We start from the raw sequence: 16,145 nt of genomic DNA, 5'->3' as shown, positions 1-16,145 counted from the left end.
TATGACAACATTATAATCTAAAAGTTCAGTGACAGAGCAAATGGCTACCACAGGGCAGAATTCTCCTATTTCTATTTCCTTCTACCCTTCTCCCTTTCATTTCACCTTCAAGTGCAGCAGCTCTTCTTTCCCTTTCTTCCTCTTCAGCTCTCTCTTGCAGTTTTTTCTTATAAGCAGATGTTACGAATGCCTCTTTATCATCAAATTCTCCCTTTTCCATTTCTCGTTCTCTCTGTATTTTCTTTTCCATTCTTTTTTCTTGTTCCTTTTTTCTAATTTCAACTGCTTTCAGTAAGTTGTGAATGTACTTGGGCTAGGGGGAAAAATAAAGATTATTTAGGAGAGAGTCAAAGATAATGAATTTGTTAATATTCTACTGTTATCACGAATTCATTAAGATAGAAAGTCAAATAATAGGATCAACTTCTCAAAATTTAATACAAATTTACTAGCAAGATTGAAAATAAAACTTGTTTCAATAGAAATTTAAGTATAGATAGAAATATTAAAAACACCATTTAAAAAAAAATCTCAAACTAAATAGGTAATTTTCCCACTGTTTTTCTCACCCTTTTTACTAAATGGTATTTTTTTTACTTCTTCAGATATGTGAACAGGAAAGCGTTCCAACTAGTTTTTCACATTAGTTGAAATACAATTATTTAAAATAGTAGCTTTAATATAGTTTTACACCACTACTTTATTTCAGATACTGTGAGATGTAAAGATCCTTAGAAACCAGTGCGTGCTTTGTGAAAGAGAAGAGTGATAGAAAATTTGAACTCGTTTCATTCAATCGCCACACCTTTACATTTTCGTCAAACTAAAAATTTGATCATGATACACATGGCTGATTCAATTACCAGCTAGGAAGCAATAAAAAAATTATATAACACAAATAAATATGAACAGGAGGAGCAGTACAAAGACATTCCTAAGAAAACTTTCAAAAAATAATTTGAAAAGTTTTAAAGCAAAAAACAAAATTTATTAAATTGTTAGATAATTCTCTTGCTCCTGTTAGGATACTCTATATACAGCTTCCTAGATTCTAACAAATCCACACTATCTGGAACTAGGGGCTCTTTGCATTTTATATACCTAAAATTTTTTGTCAGATCATTCTCATGGTGAAAAAAGAGTAAGATACAAAATGCCGGTCAAAGTCAAAGAAAGTTTATATTTTCAGCTACAAACCTTTCGGTCTTTTCCCAAAAGCAATTTGGGGTTACTTTCTTCCTTCTTTTTCTGCATTTCATCATAAATACTGTCATATTCATATACAGTAGAATCTTCTGCAAGAGCCTTCTGAATTTCAAGTTTGGTCTTTAAAAAAAAAAATTGAACATATTTCAAAAATATGAGCCAACTAACAGATACCAAAAAAAGTCTAAGTAGTTTTTTGGGGACAGGATCATAAATCAGAAATATATCATAAAAATTGTATCAATCACATTTTAAACTTAAAACACTTAGAACAGAGCCTTACACAGAGTAAGCGTTAATTAAACATTGTGATGTGCTTAGTCGTTCAGTTGTGTCTGACTCTCTGCGACCCAGTGGCCTACAGACCCCCAGGCTCCTCTGTCCACGGGATGCTCCAGGCAAGAATACCAGAGTTGGTTGCCATGCCCTGCTCCAGGACATTAGACATTATTTATTATCATCCATTCACTTAAGGGTAAATAGTGGTGTGTTCAGTCCCTCAGTTGTGGCTGACTCTCTGCGAGCCTATGGACTCCAGGCTCCTCCGTCCATGAGGTCTTTCAAGCAAGAATACTGGAGTGGATTGCCACTTCCTCCTCTAAGGGATCTTCCTGACCCAGGGATCGAACCCGAGACATTGCAGGTGGATTCTTTACCCAATGAGTCATCAGGGAAGCCCCAAAATAAATAGTTACCCACATCAAAAAGTCAAAAGGACTAGGGTATGACTTAGGAACATCAAACCTTAATTTTGAGATGCCTATATTATATTACATATTAAAACTTTCATATCTCTTTTAGTTGTGTTACCAAATAAAATGTTCAGGTTTCAAACAGTAGGAAATACTTTTTTTTGTAACTGAAAAATGCTTTATTTTTAGAGATGTCACCTCTAGAATTTTAGTAGTATATTCACTAAAGAAATTACTTTGCAATACAATTAGTTTAAAGAATTTTTTGTCTGATATGTTTTTCATTAAAAATATTTTTTTCATTTAAAATATTTTCATTAAAAATATTTTAATAAGTATAAGGAACTTTTTAATTTTCACTGAAGTATAACTGACATAGGCTATGATTTGACATTTGTGAAATAATCACCACAGTAAGTCTAGCTACCATCTGTCACCATACAAAGCTACCAGAAAAAAAAAAACTTCCTGAGATGACAAAAACTTTTAAGATTTACTTTCTTAACAATTTCCAAATTTGCATACAATATCTATAGTCACTAGAGACTATAGTTACTATGCTGTATATTACATCACCATGACTTTTTAAAAAAATAACTTGAATTTTGTACTTCTTGATCCCCTTCATCCATTTCACCAAGCTCCCCAATATACTTCCCCTCTGGCAACTATAACTCTCTTCTCTATGAGTTTTGTTTTGTTCAAATGTTTTGTTTTTTAAATTCCATGTATAAGTGAAATCATATATTTGTCTTTCTCTGACTTATTTTATTTAGCATGACACCCTCAAGGTCCATCCATGTTATTGTAAATGGCAATATTTCATTTTTTATGGCTAAGAAGTATTCATGTGTGTGTGTGTGTGTACACTCCACATCTTCATTATCCATTCACCCATCAATGGACATTTAGGTAATTTTCATATTCTGGCCATTACAAATAATGCTGTAATGAACACAGGGGTGCATGTACCTTTTCAAATTAGTAATTTCACTTTCTTTGGATACATACACAGAAGTGGAATTGCTGTATCCTGGCAGCTCACAATAGCAGGAATTATTAAACCATGCAACCCACTGTTAGACAAAGTCATCTGAAAGCAGAAATGTGTTTAATCTAGAATAGAGCAATAAGGAACTAATTCTTCAGTGTGTTTTTCTCCCTTAAAATTTATACAAGAAACCTGAAATTTATGCAAATCAAGAAACATCTTACACAGTTTCAGAAAACAAGTGTCAAGATAAAATTATTTAATACACACCTACTGTGCAGTCTCAGTTGCACAGATCCCAAAACTGACACTTTAAAATGTGAGCTGAAATAATTACTTCACCAAATACATTTAATCCACCCTTTCCACCTTACCTGTTTCATTGCTTGCTTCTTGGCAGCTTCCCTCTGAAGGCTTTCACTCACGGAGGTCTATAAAACAGGAAAATGTCATTGTTTAAACCAATTTAAAAGTTCTTTTCCAGTATTATGAATTAACATTTTCAAGGTCTTTTCCCTTAGGAGACAAACGAATTTTTAATTTAAGTCATCAGGATGTAAGAGAAAATAAATTAGTATGGGACAAGATGAGGTAACATGGATTTTCAGTCCCAGCTTCAACACTGTAATTCAACTTCTATGGATTTCAATTCGCTTTGTGTGCATATATTAATATGTATGTGCTGAGTCAGGGAGGATTGGTGCCTTCCAATACTAAAATGGTATAATTCCCCCAAACAAAATGACATTATTTTAATATTCAACACTGAATATAGTAAATCACACTCCTAGTACACGATGACAGATTAGGGACTGCCAGAACTACTTGCCGTTATAATCATTCAATAAATATGTACCAAAAAGCCTACCATGACATTGTTCGAATTTCTGAAGATAGCAGAAAAACAAGAACAGTCTCTATGCTTGAGAGATAAATGGTGTGAAAGGAAAGAAAACTAAAGAGATAATTATGAATATGATAAGCAATATAATAAAGGGATTAAAAAAGGGGATTATGAGAGACTAAATGTCTGAGGAATCAACAAAGACTTCCCCAAAGAGATGACATCAGACCTCAATCAAAAGGAATTTCAGAGAAGGCAAGAAAAGTACAGAAAGTAGTAACCACAGGGCAAAAGTAAAGACTTGAAGCTAAGAAAAGAAATATAATTAGAATACTTGGGAAAAACTGTTCGCTTAAAAGTTTAAGGCTTTGTAAATATCCTAACCAACACAGTAATGTAACACAGGAAATGTAACACAGTAAAGGGGTGCATTTTATGTTGTGCAAATTATATCTTAAAAAAGACTACTCAAGAATTTATTTTTAACTGAAAATATAATCCTCAGCTCTGGAACTACAGTTCTCTAGCCTATGGACATTTGCTGTTCTCAGCTGTAGAGTATCAATTGGTGCATGCTTGTTTTCCATGGCAACAAACAAACAAAATCAATGAACTTATTTCTAGTTTTCTATGACCATGCAAGATGAGTAAAACTAAAAGCCAGAGAGTAAAAACAGAACACTTAATAAATTAAAATAAGTGTACAGGCTGAGACCAAGTTTATTTTAGGTGACAGTAAGCTGACTCCAACTAGAGGAAGAGATATTGTTAACAAAAATATTAATAGTAACTAAAATCTATAGTGAAAGTGAAACCCACTCTTTGTAACCCCACAGACTGCAGCCCACAGGCTCCTCTGTCCATGGAATTCTCCAGGCAAGAATACCAGAGTGGATTGTCATTCCCTTCTCCGGGGGATTTTCCCGACCCGGGGATTGAACCTGGGTCTCCTGCACTGCAGGCAGCTTCTTCACCATCTGAGCCAGCAGGGAAGCCTGACTCTAGAGTCAGGTGCCAGTATGCTAAGTATATTACCTGTGTATTACAAGTATTACTCATCTAAATAAAATGTCCCTGTTATGTGATATGACATATTTTTCACTCATTAGAATATAAATTATAAACATGAAAATATTAAAGATTCTAGTAAGCATATCTCATAAAATTCTTTCCAATGCATTCTGTTTGTTGTTTTTCACAGCTTGCAGGGCCTTTGTTCCCAAATCAGGGACGGAGCCTAGGCCTGGCCATGAAAGCACCAAGTCCTAACCATTGAACCAATGTCTCAGTCTAATTAGTGAATACTAAATTTATTTTTGTTAATCATTGAGTCAACAGTGTCCTCAGGGTTGACTAGAAGACTAAATTCCCAGATGCTGGACTTTTGCAATTATTTTTATTATGTTTTCCTACCTCTCTTCCAGTCATCATTCACCTGCTATTACTTTCACTGGTTGCTTCAAACAGAACTACTGAACTTGAAAAAAAAAAAAAAAAAAGCACACAAGGCTATTACTTTTTAGATGTTTATATAATGTAGAATAAGCAGAAGGGAAAGGCCTCTCCAATCTAAAAAGGCACATAGATTTTGAGACATCTCAAGAGACTTTGTTTTCATGTTTATAGCTGTTTGGAAAGATGAAATCTGACCTTTGGAAAAAATCAGTTATTACTTACAGGAGTGATAACATATGGAGAGAGTAATTTTACATACCCTATCCACCAACTTATATCCCCAGATTCCAAGAGCATCAGTGGATAAAGAAGTAACTGAAACTAAGCTGAAAAACTCAGGGAAGACCACCTTCTTTTGAAGTTCATCTCTGTCTTCTAGCTAAAGAACTTAAAATTATTAATGGTGATGGCTAAAATGCCAATAACTTGTTTAAACACAGATAAAAAACTGAAAATAGCAGCAATAAAACTTGTTTCAGTAACAGTGATTCTATATAAAAAGCAGTGCATGTATTAAATAACATTTTAAAATCTTCTATATAACAAACGTAAGAAACTCTAGTTCAGATTCGTATTAGAGATGGTAAAATTAAATGCAGGATAAATAAGACTATATTTTAAAAGTCAAGTCTTTCTAGGTTTTAAGAGATACTCTTAAATTACAATACTAATACAAATGTTAAGACAAATTTAGTCTGGTTTCCATGAAAAAGAAGGATATGCAAGAGAAGATAAAAATGAAAAAGGTTCTCTTGCATAAGTCAGGGAAGGTTTCATCTTACTGAATTCAGCAAGAAAAGAAACAGATTTCATACATGTGCCCTACGAATGAAACAAAACTAAGATGTATAACACCTGCCGACATGTCAGTCTCTAAATGTAAGAGCTCCTGAAGGAGGAGGTGCAGATAATGGCCGCCAGTGTAAGCCCCGGAATCGGCCTTTCAAACTGTTCTCTTACTAGCTGTGCTATTTCAGGTATGTTGCTAATCTATACAGTGGTACCCACCTCACAAGGTGGTTTTGAGGATTAAATGAGATAATAAGTAAAAACTCCTTTGCAAGTATCTGGCTTAAAGAAGAGCTCAATAAATATTAGCTATCATTACTACATTATTATTATTATTAATACTATGCTAATACTTAAGAATAGTGGGCAAAAGAAATGCTTATATTTAAACAAATGAAATATTTAAACAAATGAAAATTAAGTTATGTGAAAATAGTAGCTATAGGTTTTTTTCCCTTGGAGTATTACAATTAAACCAAAGTGTTCACCAAAAAAGCATGTACACTATGTTCCACTTTATGTTTATCAGTGTGCTTAATAAATATGAAATTGGAATTTACATGAAGTCATAGTACAGTATGATTCAATTTGCAACAACTGAAATAGAAAAACATAGTCTGTTGAATATTTAAAAGGTGTACATGTTTTCTTTTGTGTGTTAAGATTCCTTAAGGCTTCATAGTCAGGACACCAAAACACAGGAAAATGGTGGATGAATACATCTGAATCCTTCACAAGCCATGGGAGCTGTGGCATAGCTAGAATGAGCATTCTAGAACTGAGTGTGATTTTACTAGCAACTATAAATGAAAATACATTGCCCCAAAGCATGAGATTAGAAAGAACTCTTCTCTTTTTGAGGGAGTCCTCTGCTGTGATGCTGTAGTCAACAATGGATGATGGGAGATGACAGCAAGGAACTACTAAATGAATGGGCTTCTTTTGCACCTTCAACAAAAGAAGATTGGTTAAGTAACTGCATACTCTTCAACAAAAACTTCTCTAGCCCATTAAAAATCTGCTTTCAACAATATTTAGTGGTATGGGGAAACTTTAAGGCTACACCCATGTTAGTCCTCGTTCACTAGTCAAGAAGCCACCCAATAACCACCGCCTCTCATCCGACGGCCACACTGCTTGTGTATTTTACCTTGACTCAAACCTTCCCACTGAGTCCTTTACAAACCCCACATTCTCATCCTCTATGATGAATTTTTCTTTTACTTCCTTGACTAAAAACTGGCTTTTCTCTAAAGACATCTTTCTTTTGAAGCTGCTCACGGCTCACACACCCTGTGCTTCAGATTAGGAAGCTGTGTGTCCTCCTGATTCTAGTTTCATATACTGTAGGTAAAAATCCCCGTTCCTATGAAGCTCATACTACATGACTATGCTACACTTATCCCCCTCTTCTCTCAGTTTATGAACCCTTTATTACTTGAGCTCAGTCTTCCTCTCTACTGAGGAACATCATGCCATCTCTCTGGCATGCCATCATCATCCCAGATAACCCATGCCACAAATACTGACCTGGTTTTCCTCATCTCCAGTTATGTTTTAAAAGGTTTTTAAGTTTCCCTTTAAGTCGTATCATATCTGAGTACAATTTACTGATGGTTTCCTCTCTACTTCAGCCACCCTCTCTCATGGTCACTCTTGTCATCATCTTCAACTGACTCAGCTCTGAAACTATAAACTTGGGCAACCCACCTGATAACCACTACCACCCTTCTACCAAATTTCACTGAACATAAGATGTGCATTACTTCACGTTTTAACACTGCTGACATTGGACATAGCTTACGATCAGTGGTGCCATCTAATTACTATTGAACCAGAGGTATTCTTAATACCTTAGCTGATAATACTGCCTGCGTGTGTAAATATTAAAAGTATCAGCATCAAAACTTGTAGAATGAGCATCACTGAGTGTTCATGCTGCGTTTCTTAAAATTATGCAATTTTGTAGAGATAATTTACTTGATTCCCACTTGGGGTTATTACTTCACCACCTCCAAATACCCTCCTTAAAACCATCAGGTTTAATGCCAGAGAGAATGATACAGTGTGGAAATACAAAATCTGAGTGAAAAAGTGAGTCCAAAAGAGACTCTAGATTTGAAATAGCTTTAGAAATTCCTTAACCAACTAACTTCACTTATATTTTGCTTTTTATGTATGTTTAAGAATAACCTAACTTTAAAAATCTGTACCTAATTAAGACTAAAAGAACTCTTCAAAACTGTATCACATGCTAAATACACAATTACAATTCTAAGTGACAAGAGAGACTCATATTTGATACTGTTCTTTTAGTGGTACCTGGTGGCTCAGAAGATAAAACAATCTGTCTGCAACGCAGGAGACTTGGGTTTGATCCCTGGGTCAGGAAGATCCCCTGGAGAAGGGAATGGCAGCCCACTACAGGAGCCTCTCAGGCTACAGTCCATGGAATCACAAAGAATTGGGCACAACTGAGCGACTAACACTTTCGCATAAAATAACAGTGCAACCTACAATGTTTTAGATTTGAAGAAATACAGTTGTTCTCCTGATCACTTATTTCCACTGTATCTTTTCTTTGATTTTATGGATAAAATAATTTCATTTTCTATTAGAATCTTTATAGTAGATCGTCAACTATTCTTGCCAATAATCTTAACTTCTTTGCTATACTGCCTATCTTCTGCACTCATCTGACAAACCCAGTCCCAAATCAATCCAACCATGTATTGTCTATATTAGGCCTGCTGGGCACTTCTGGAAAATATAATTTCTTATTTTCTAATTGTAATTGGGCCCTAATGCTACCTACCAATTCTTCTTTTTCACTAGTCAAGTCTATCTTCTTTCTCTACCAACTATATCCAGGCTCTTTTTAAACCTCTTAGTCTTTGTCAAGGCCCTGTACACATATTACAGATTACTGCCACCTTTCAAAACTATTATGAAAAATTTTATGTACAAAAAATAACATCTGTGAATTCATTATCCAGCCTAAGAAATCCCTATACATCCTTCCCTAATCTCATCTTCTACTCTTTCTACTCTGAATTTTGTTTAGAGTCTCCTTACTTTAGTTTTGCTACATACTGAAGGTGCTCAGGACATGCTACCTGAAAATATGCTGCTTTGACATTCTGATATTCTGAGTTAAAGACACTTGAGAAACAGCAGGTGCAAGGACACTCTGACCTTCCTTTTTCCCCTAAAGCAGGAAAGAAAATTCACATGAGAAAGGTGCCTTCCCTGTACTAGGAGTAAGAAACATTCTTATCACCAGAGATAGGGGAGTCAAGGCCAGGAGAAAGCTATACAAATAGATCTTGTTTGCGTAACTCTTTCTTTAGCCTAATCCAAATTTTACTTCTCCACAACTGCTCCCTTTGTTAACCTACTATATAAGTGCTTAATCTATTCACTTCTTTGGGTTTTTATTTTTTCTTGTGAAGGCTCTCATATACATGTAATAGAATTTCCTATTCTACCCTCCTGCAAATCTATCTTACGTCAGTCCTAGCTGGAATCTCTAGTAGGGTAAAGGAATAGTTTACCTCCTCATTTATATCTCTAAATAATGTTGTTTTATTTTACAGAATATGAATTAGTATCCACTCCTCTGCTGATGAACATCTGGGTTTCCCCTTTCTGCAAACAAAAAAGCTATCAACCTCATTGTGTGTGTGTCCTGATACACATGTGCAACCATTTAGGAGCAGAACTGCTACACTGTAGGATTATCTTCAATTTCAATAAATATTGACAAATTATTCTCTCAAGTAGTCTAAACAATTCACACTCCCATTTACAGTACATAAATTCCTACTACTCTATCCTCGGGAACATTTTATATTATGGAACATCTTATTCTTTAGGCAATTTTATGGGCATAATATGATTTTATTTTGCATTTACCTTATCATTAACAAGGCTGAACATCTTTTCATGTATTTATTGGTCAGCTAAAGTTTCCTTTCCTGTGAAAAACCTATTTGTGTCTTTTGCACATTTTTCTATTTGGGATCTTTTGTTTTTCCTTAATGCTTTGTTGGGAGTTCTTTTTTTTTTTTTTCCATTTATTTTTATTAGTTGGAGGCTAATTACTTTACATCATTACAGTAGTTTTTGTCATACATTGAAATGAATTAGCCATGGATTTACATGTATGTTGGGAGTTCTTGATTTAGTCTGGACAACAATCTTTTGTTTTTATGGTTGCAAACATCTTTCCTCTATGGTTTTATCTTTTCCCTTTTTGAGTGAGATCTATGATGTTGGCATCTTCAAAGAGAAACATCAAAAAAAAAAAAAAAAAAAAAAAAAAACTCCTACAACTCTCTCACAAAACCGAAAAAACCTTAAGTGGGCTAGAACCCAGGCTCAAATCTCTCCTGTAAGAAAACAAAGATCCCTCTCCCCCTGACCCAAACAGCCACCTTAAGAATCCTAGCATCCCTTTAGAGCCAAAAGTCTACTCTTGTTGCCTCTATCCACATTCATTCCTCAACCCCAGCATAACCTGGCCTCTATCCCTACCACTCCAGTGAAATTGTTCTCTATAAATCCTTTGGTGTTAAGCCTAAGCAATACTTCGTGCATTTAGCTTATCTGACCTCTCAGAAATATCTGACAGAGTTGACCCTGGCCTTGATTTAAACTGTCCACAGAGTTCCCTGGTGGCCTAGTGGTTAGGATTCTGTGCTTTCATTGGTGTGATCACTTCAATCCTTGGTCGGGGAGAACTGAGATTCTGCAAGCCACAGAGCATGGCCAACACCACCAATGACTAGCTCCCCACCCCCCGCCACAACAATACAAAAGAATACATACATATTCAAGCATATATATCAAATATCAAGAGTATATTTAAAAGGGAATAGGAGAGGGAATGAAAAGGAAAACTGATAAAGTAACAGAGTCTCTGCAGGCTGATAATGTCAATGTGCCTTGAAATGAGAAGTATGGCTAACAATTCTGCTTCAAAATGAATCTTACTACATGCATGATAGTTCTTTCCTTGTCAGAGATGTCACAGTTCCCAAAAGACAAACATACATGTGCGTAAGCATACAGCGATAGAGAAGAAAATGTCATAAAGTATGCTGTTTTGAAGTAAAAATATTAGTTCATATGATAATTTTTTTCATATGATAATTTCTGTGATGAAAAGCAAAAAGTAGGATAAGCATAAAAGGAATATAAATAAAAGCATAATTTTGGACTCCTCATAAGGAAAAGAATAGTTCTTTAATATTCATATATAGCATAAAGTAAGGATTAAAGGGAAAAAACAAACTCAAACATGATTCTCAATATCCTATGTTGCATCAGTCAAAAAGAGTGGCAGAAAAACATTTCGTAAGATTTAGTACTAATAAAAATTTATTATAATTAATAACATCTCTTCCAATTATTGCTTAAGTTACCAATAAAAGGAAAACTACAATTTGTTCCACTTATTTTTCCAAAGGAACACCATTAACCCTGTTGGTAATAACCAGCACATTTATAATCAATAGTTGAAGGTCTTGTAATCCTCCTCCCCACACAGGCCAAATTTTAATGAAATACACTTGGTAATGTATTTTTTTCAAAAGACAAGCAACAGTTTGGCACCTAATATATAATCATAATGACTGAGTCAGGTGTACAGTATCCCCAGTACAGACTTTATTAGAGTTCAGTTATACATACACAATCTCTTGACATTGAAGATGTAGTTCTTACAGATAAAACCCAAAGGCAGGAAATGAATCTCCTCCCAAATGCTGCTTCTTATCTTTAAAGTAGCCTCAAATTATTACTAAACTAATAAAGTAATTTTGTTTCAGAAAGTGATCTGATCTATTTTATTTTCAGTTTTTGATAAATCCAAGAATGAGATGGGGGATTATTGCTTTTTGTCTGACTACACACACTGAAACACAACAGGAAAATAAAGAAAAAACTTTTTTTTAATGGTTTTTATGGTGAAGCTAGAATAGGCAATATCAAAGCCTGTTGGTGAATGACAAAGATGCATATGGTTTTAGAAAAACAGAAAGCTAATTCTATTATTTAATAGCAAATTTAGAAGTAAAGCTTTTACCATTTTCTAATCAGAAATTGCCAGTTAAAAATGATGACTAAAAAGGGTGCAATGAGATTGTATAGAAATCAAATAAAACAATGCAAAGATATAATTATGGTTATTACTGCCTTTTTTATAAAAAGTTTTTCTAATATAATGATTCTGAGTTAAAGGCCACAACCCAAAATGAAGATCAAGATTCCATTAAAAAGTCTCGAAAAAGCCAAGCTACCAAATTCAACAGTCTACCACAAAGTGGGATGGAGACAGCACAAGAAACTTTCAGATGACTAGTGATTAATGACGACAGTTATTGCACACAAAGAAGATATTGTTTTTATTGTAGCAATACAGCTACCATTTGGGCTTCCCAGGTGGTACTAATGATAAAGAACCCGCCTGCCAACACAAGAGACTCAAGAGACATAGGTTCAATCCCGGAATGTCAGGAAGACCCCCTGGTGCAGGGCATGGCAATCCACTCCAGCATTTTTGCCTGGAGAATCCCACAGACAGAGAAGCCTAGAGGGCTACAGCTCACAGTGTCTCAGAGTCAGTAACAAGTGCGACTAAGCACGCACTCACAGCTACTGTTTATGATACTTTTATTCTGTGCATGCAATGTACTAGGCACTGAAGGTACTCTTGGTCCTTAAAATAAATATTTAGATATTATAGAGATTTTTTTTTAAAATATGGGACTAAAACTAAGAAACTAAACAATTTGCTCAAGATATCAGAGTTAGGAAAGCAATGCAAAGTTTCTGGTTTAAAGTGGCAGATTAACACATATGCTGCAGCCTCCTCCTCCTCCAAACCCACAGAATGACAGTAAAGAAATCCATAATCATGCTAGAAAATAAGAAAGGATACTGTCAAAGGACTGGAAACTTGAGGAAGACAGAAGACTAGAAACCAAAACTGCCGAGAGGTTGAATGCCAGAAAAGATGGGTATGGTTCCCAGGTACTACAGGTTCTGATGTAAAGGATACAGATAGCACAGGACAAAGACGAATTAACTGGCATTCCTGAATTAGAAGCAGCAGTGCAGGTGACCCATGTTACATTCTGCCTTTTTTGGAAAAGGCATATTAAAAGATTTCTGCCTTTAAGTGAACACACGACTGCTCAAAGTTTACAACACCAAGGATAAAGAGAAAAATCCTAACAACACCTGGGAAAGAAGCTGAGTGTGATGCTTACTTACAAAGAATTAGACTGATACCAGGGCCCTCCACTTGGAAATAGTGGAGATAAAAGGAAAACACTGTATTATTTTAAACTTTGGAAGGAAAATAATTTTGAACTTGAAATTCTGTATGTAGCCAAACTATCTTTCAAGAGTAAAGGCAAAATAAAGACATCTGTAGATCTGCAAGGATTTAAAGATTATCATCCACAGATACTCTCAAAGAATTCCTCGAGAAAATACCACTGGAAGTACAAAGAAGTAGGGTGCAGAAATCAACAGTGCATGAATGGTTTTAAAAAAACACACAAAACCCTACTAAAATTTCAGAAGCAATCAACCTAGCAGAAAAAGAGAGAATAGGAGGGAAAAACTTGCTAAGGTTTTTGATTGAGAGAGAATGTGAATATTCTAATCACCATTAGAGTAATATAAGTTTAATTATTGTGCTGAAACTTAAAAGAATGTGAAACTCTTGGAGGTAAAATGAACAGCCACCATCGCCACAGCAACAAAATCTTAATCCAACAAACAGAAGAAAAGAATAAGAAATAAGACTAATAAGAAAGCATGGTAAACGAGAAATACAAAATGACAAGAGGAAGTCCAAACATCACAATCACCTCTTTTAAAGACAAGGACAAAACACTGCTATATCCAAGAGATACAAAAAAAGTAACAAGTAAATGAATGGATGAATTCAGAAAAGCTGAAAATAAAGAGATGATGAGGGACACAGCACAAATAGGTTAAAAAAAGGAAGAACAGAGCAATATTAATTTAAACAAATCTTAAGTCAAGGCAAAAATGGAACAACCCAAGAAGATAATGAATCTTTACAAAATTAACATAGTTTCAAATGTATAAAATTTATTTAAAAAGAGAAACCAGCAAACTATAACCATCGTGGTAAACTACCATACCATCCTCAGAAAAATGTCAAATAGACAAGTGAGAAAGGGTACAGACTTGAATACAGTTAAGTTTGGACAGGGAATGGAAACTCATTCCGGAGCCTGAGAGATGCAGCCTATAGTAATCAGTAGGGACTAGCAGAAACCACAGCTAACCAAAGAGTACAAGCCCCACCTAAAGGTAGTCGCACTTCAAAAAAATTTAAAAAGATTGTCTTGACAGATGGCAACTTGCTTGTGTCTATTAAATAATTGAATGTATGACTATACACATGAACGTGAATATATATTCATATATACGTTTATAAGTATTTATTACAGTACAAGTGTGTGCAGTACTTTAAAGAAAACAAAAATATTTTCACTTGAAATATACCTGGTTCAGTCACAAAACCTGTATTAAGCCAAAAAGGAAATGTCAAAAGATTACAAAAAGCAGAAGTCTCACAAGGACCATTCTCACATGGACATGTTCACAGGCAAAATGCATTAGCATCAATAACAGCAAACGGAAAGGAAAAAACCAGATACCTGGAAGTTACAATTCTAAATGATTCTTGAGTTAAAAAAAAAAAAGAATCAAAATAAAAATTATAAGCTCCTTGTTAAAAAATATACAACGAGGGTAAGCAAATAACAAAATCTATGGCAAGCAAAGCAGGACTATGGAAAAATTTATAGCCATTAACAAATGTTTTAGGAAACAAAAAATGTTCAACTAAAGAGTGTAAGAAAGAACAGACAAGAACAAAGACTGCATGGAAATAACAGAGAACAAAATAGAAAACTAAAAGATAATTGAATACCAATAATCAGAAAGCTAATTCTTGTAAAAGGTAATATAATAGGCAAACTTTCCCCAGGTCTGATCAAGGAAAAAAAGAGAAAAATAGCAAATAGGGGACAGGGGGAGGAGACATAATTCCAAGTTCAGAAAAGATTTTTAGTAAGTATTTTATTATCAAAATCTTCTACAAATATAATTTGAATTCCTAGAAAAAAGAATGATTATTTTAGGAAAATACAAATAACCAAAATTGGCTGAAAATGTAGAAACTGAAATAGATCAAAAAAGGAAGAAACTGAAATAGTTAAGGACCAAATGCAAAATATTACTGTGTATTTTAAAATATTTTAAAGGACTATATTTCCTGTTAACTGTTCTAAAGCAGAGGCTATCAGATGTTTTGGTCTCAGGACAATTTTACACTCAAAATTATTGAGGACCCAAAGAACTTGTTTATGTGAGTTATACCTATTAATATTTACCATATTAGAAAGTAAAACAGAAAATTTTAAATATTTATTAATTCATCAAAAAATAACAATAAACCCATTTCATACTCAAAATAGTCTTATGAAAAATAACTAGTTTACAAAAAATTTAGTAAGGAGAGTGGCAGTGCTTTATTATCTTTACAAGTCTATTTAACTGAAGACTGTTGGGTTTTCTCATACTGCTCTGTCTTCAATTTGTTGCAATTCACATCTACTGAATATCTGGGAAACTCCACTGCACATTAAGAAGAAAATGAGAGTAAAAAAGGCAAATTAATGTCTTAGTACTGCTATGAAAATAGTTTTGACTTTGCAGACCTCAAGAAAGGATCTTGAGAACACCCAGGGGTCTCCATATTACAACTGGAGAGCACTGTTATAGAAAAGAAAAAAAAAGATGGAGAGATACACCAATATCAGATAAGAACAGAATAAGAAAACTATAAGCCAGTGTGACTCAACAGCAAATACTTACCTTATAACATACACAAAAATTAGCTCAAAACTGATCAAAAACCTACACCGAAGACTGAAGAGTTAAGACCCTTGGGGAAAAAAACTTGGATTTGGCAATGATTTACTGGATGTGACACCAAAAGCACAGACAATTAAAGAAAATGTGATAAACTGGGCTTCATCAAAGTTCAAAATTCTGTGCATCAGACAAAATCAACAAGAGTGAGAAGGTAACACAATGAACAGAAGAAAATATTCAC

General features: G+C 34.4%; 1 protein-coding gene across 4 annotated transcripts in view; it reads right to left on the bottom strand.

Annotated features, from left to right (window-relative positions):
- Positions 1-16,145, bottom strand: part of NSRP1 (nuclear speckle splicing regulatory protein 1) — a 45,558-nt gene that overhangs the window by 5,418 nt on the left and 23,995 nt on the right. For all 4 annotated transcript variants that reach the window (XM_020886826.2, XM_020886827.2, XM_070478805.1 and 1 more), the window contains 3 exons: positions 3,264-3,320; positions 1,198-1,326; positions 106-313 (listed from right to left, as the gene is read on the bottom strand). In XM_020886826.2, the coding sequence (XP_020742485.1) occupies positions 106-313; positions 1,198-1,326; positions 3,264-3,320 (394 nt within the window). The remainder of the gene's footprint in view (positions 1-105; positions 314-1,197; positions 1,327-3,263; positions 3,321-16,145) is intronic.

Source organism: Odocoileus virginianus, chromosome 17 (genome assembly GCF_023699985.2).
Source record: "Odocoileus virginianus isolate 20LAN1187 ecotype Illinois chromosome 17, Ovbor_1.2, whole genome shotgun sequence".
Classification (NCBI taxonomy): domain Eukaryota; kingdom Metazoa; phylum Chordata; class Mammalia; order Artiodactyla; family Cervidae; genus Odocoileus; species Odocoileus virginianus.
Note: the sequence above shows the minus strand (reverse complement) of the source record. Positions and strands in the feature narration are given on the sequence as shown.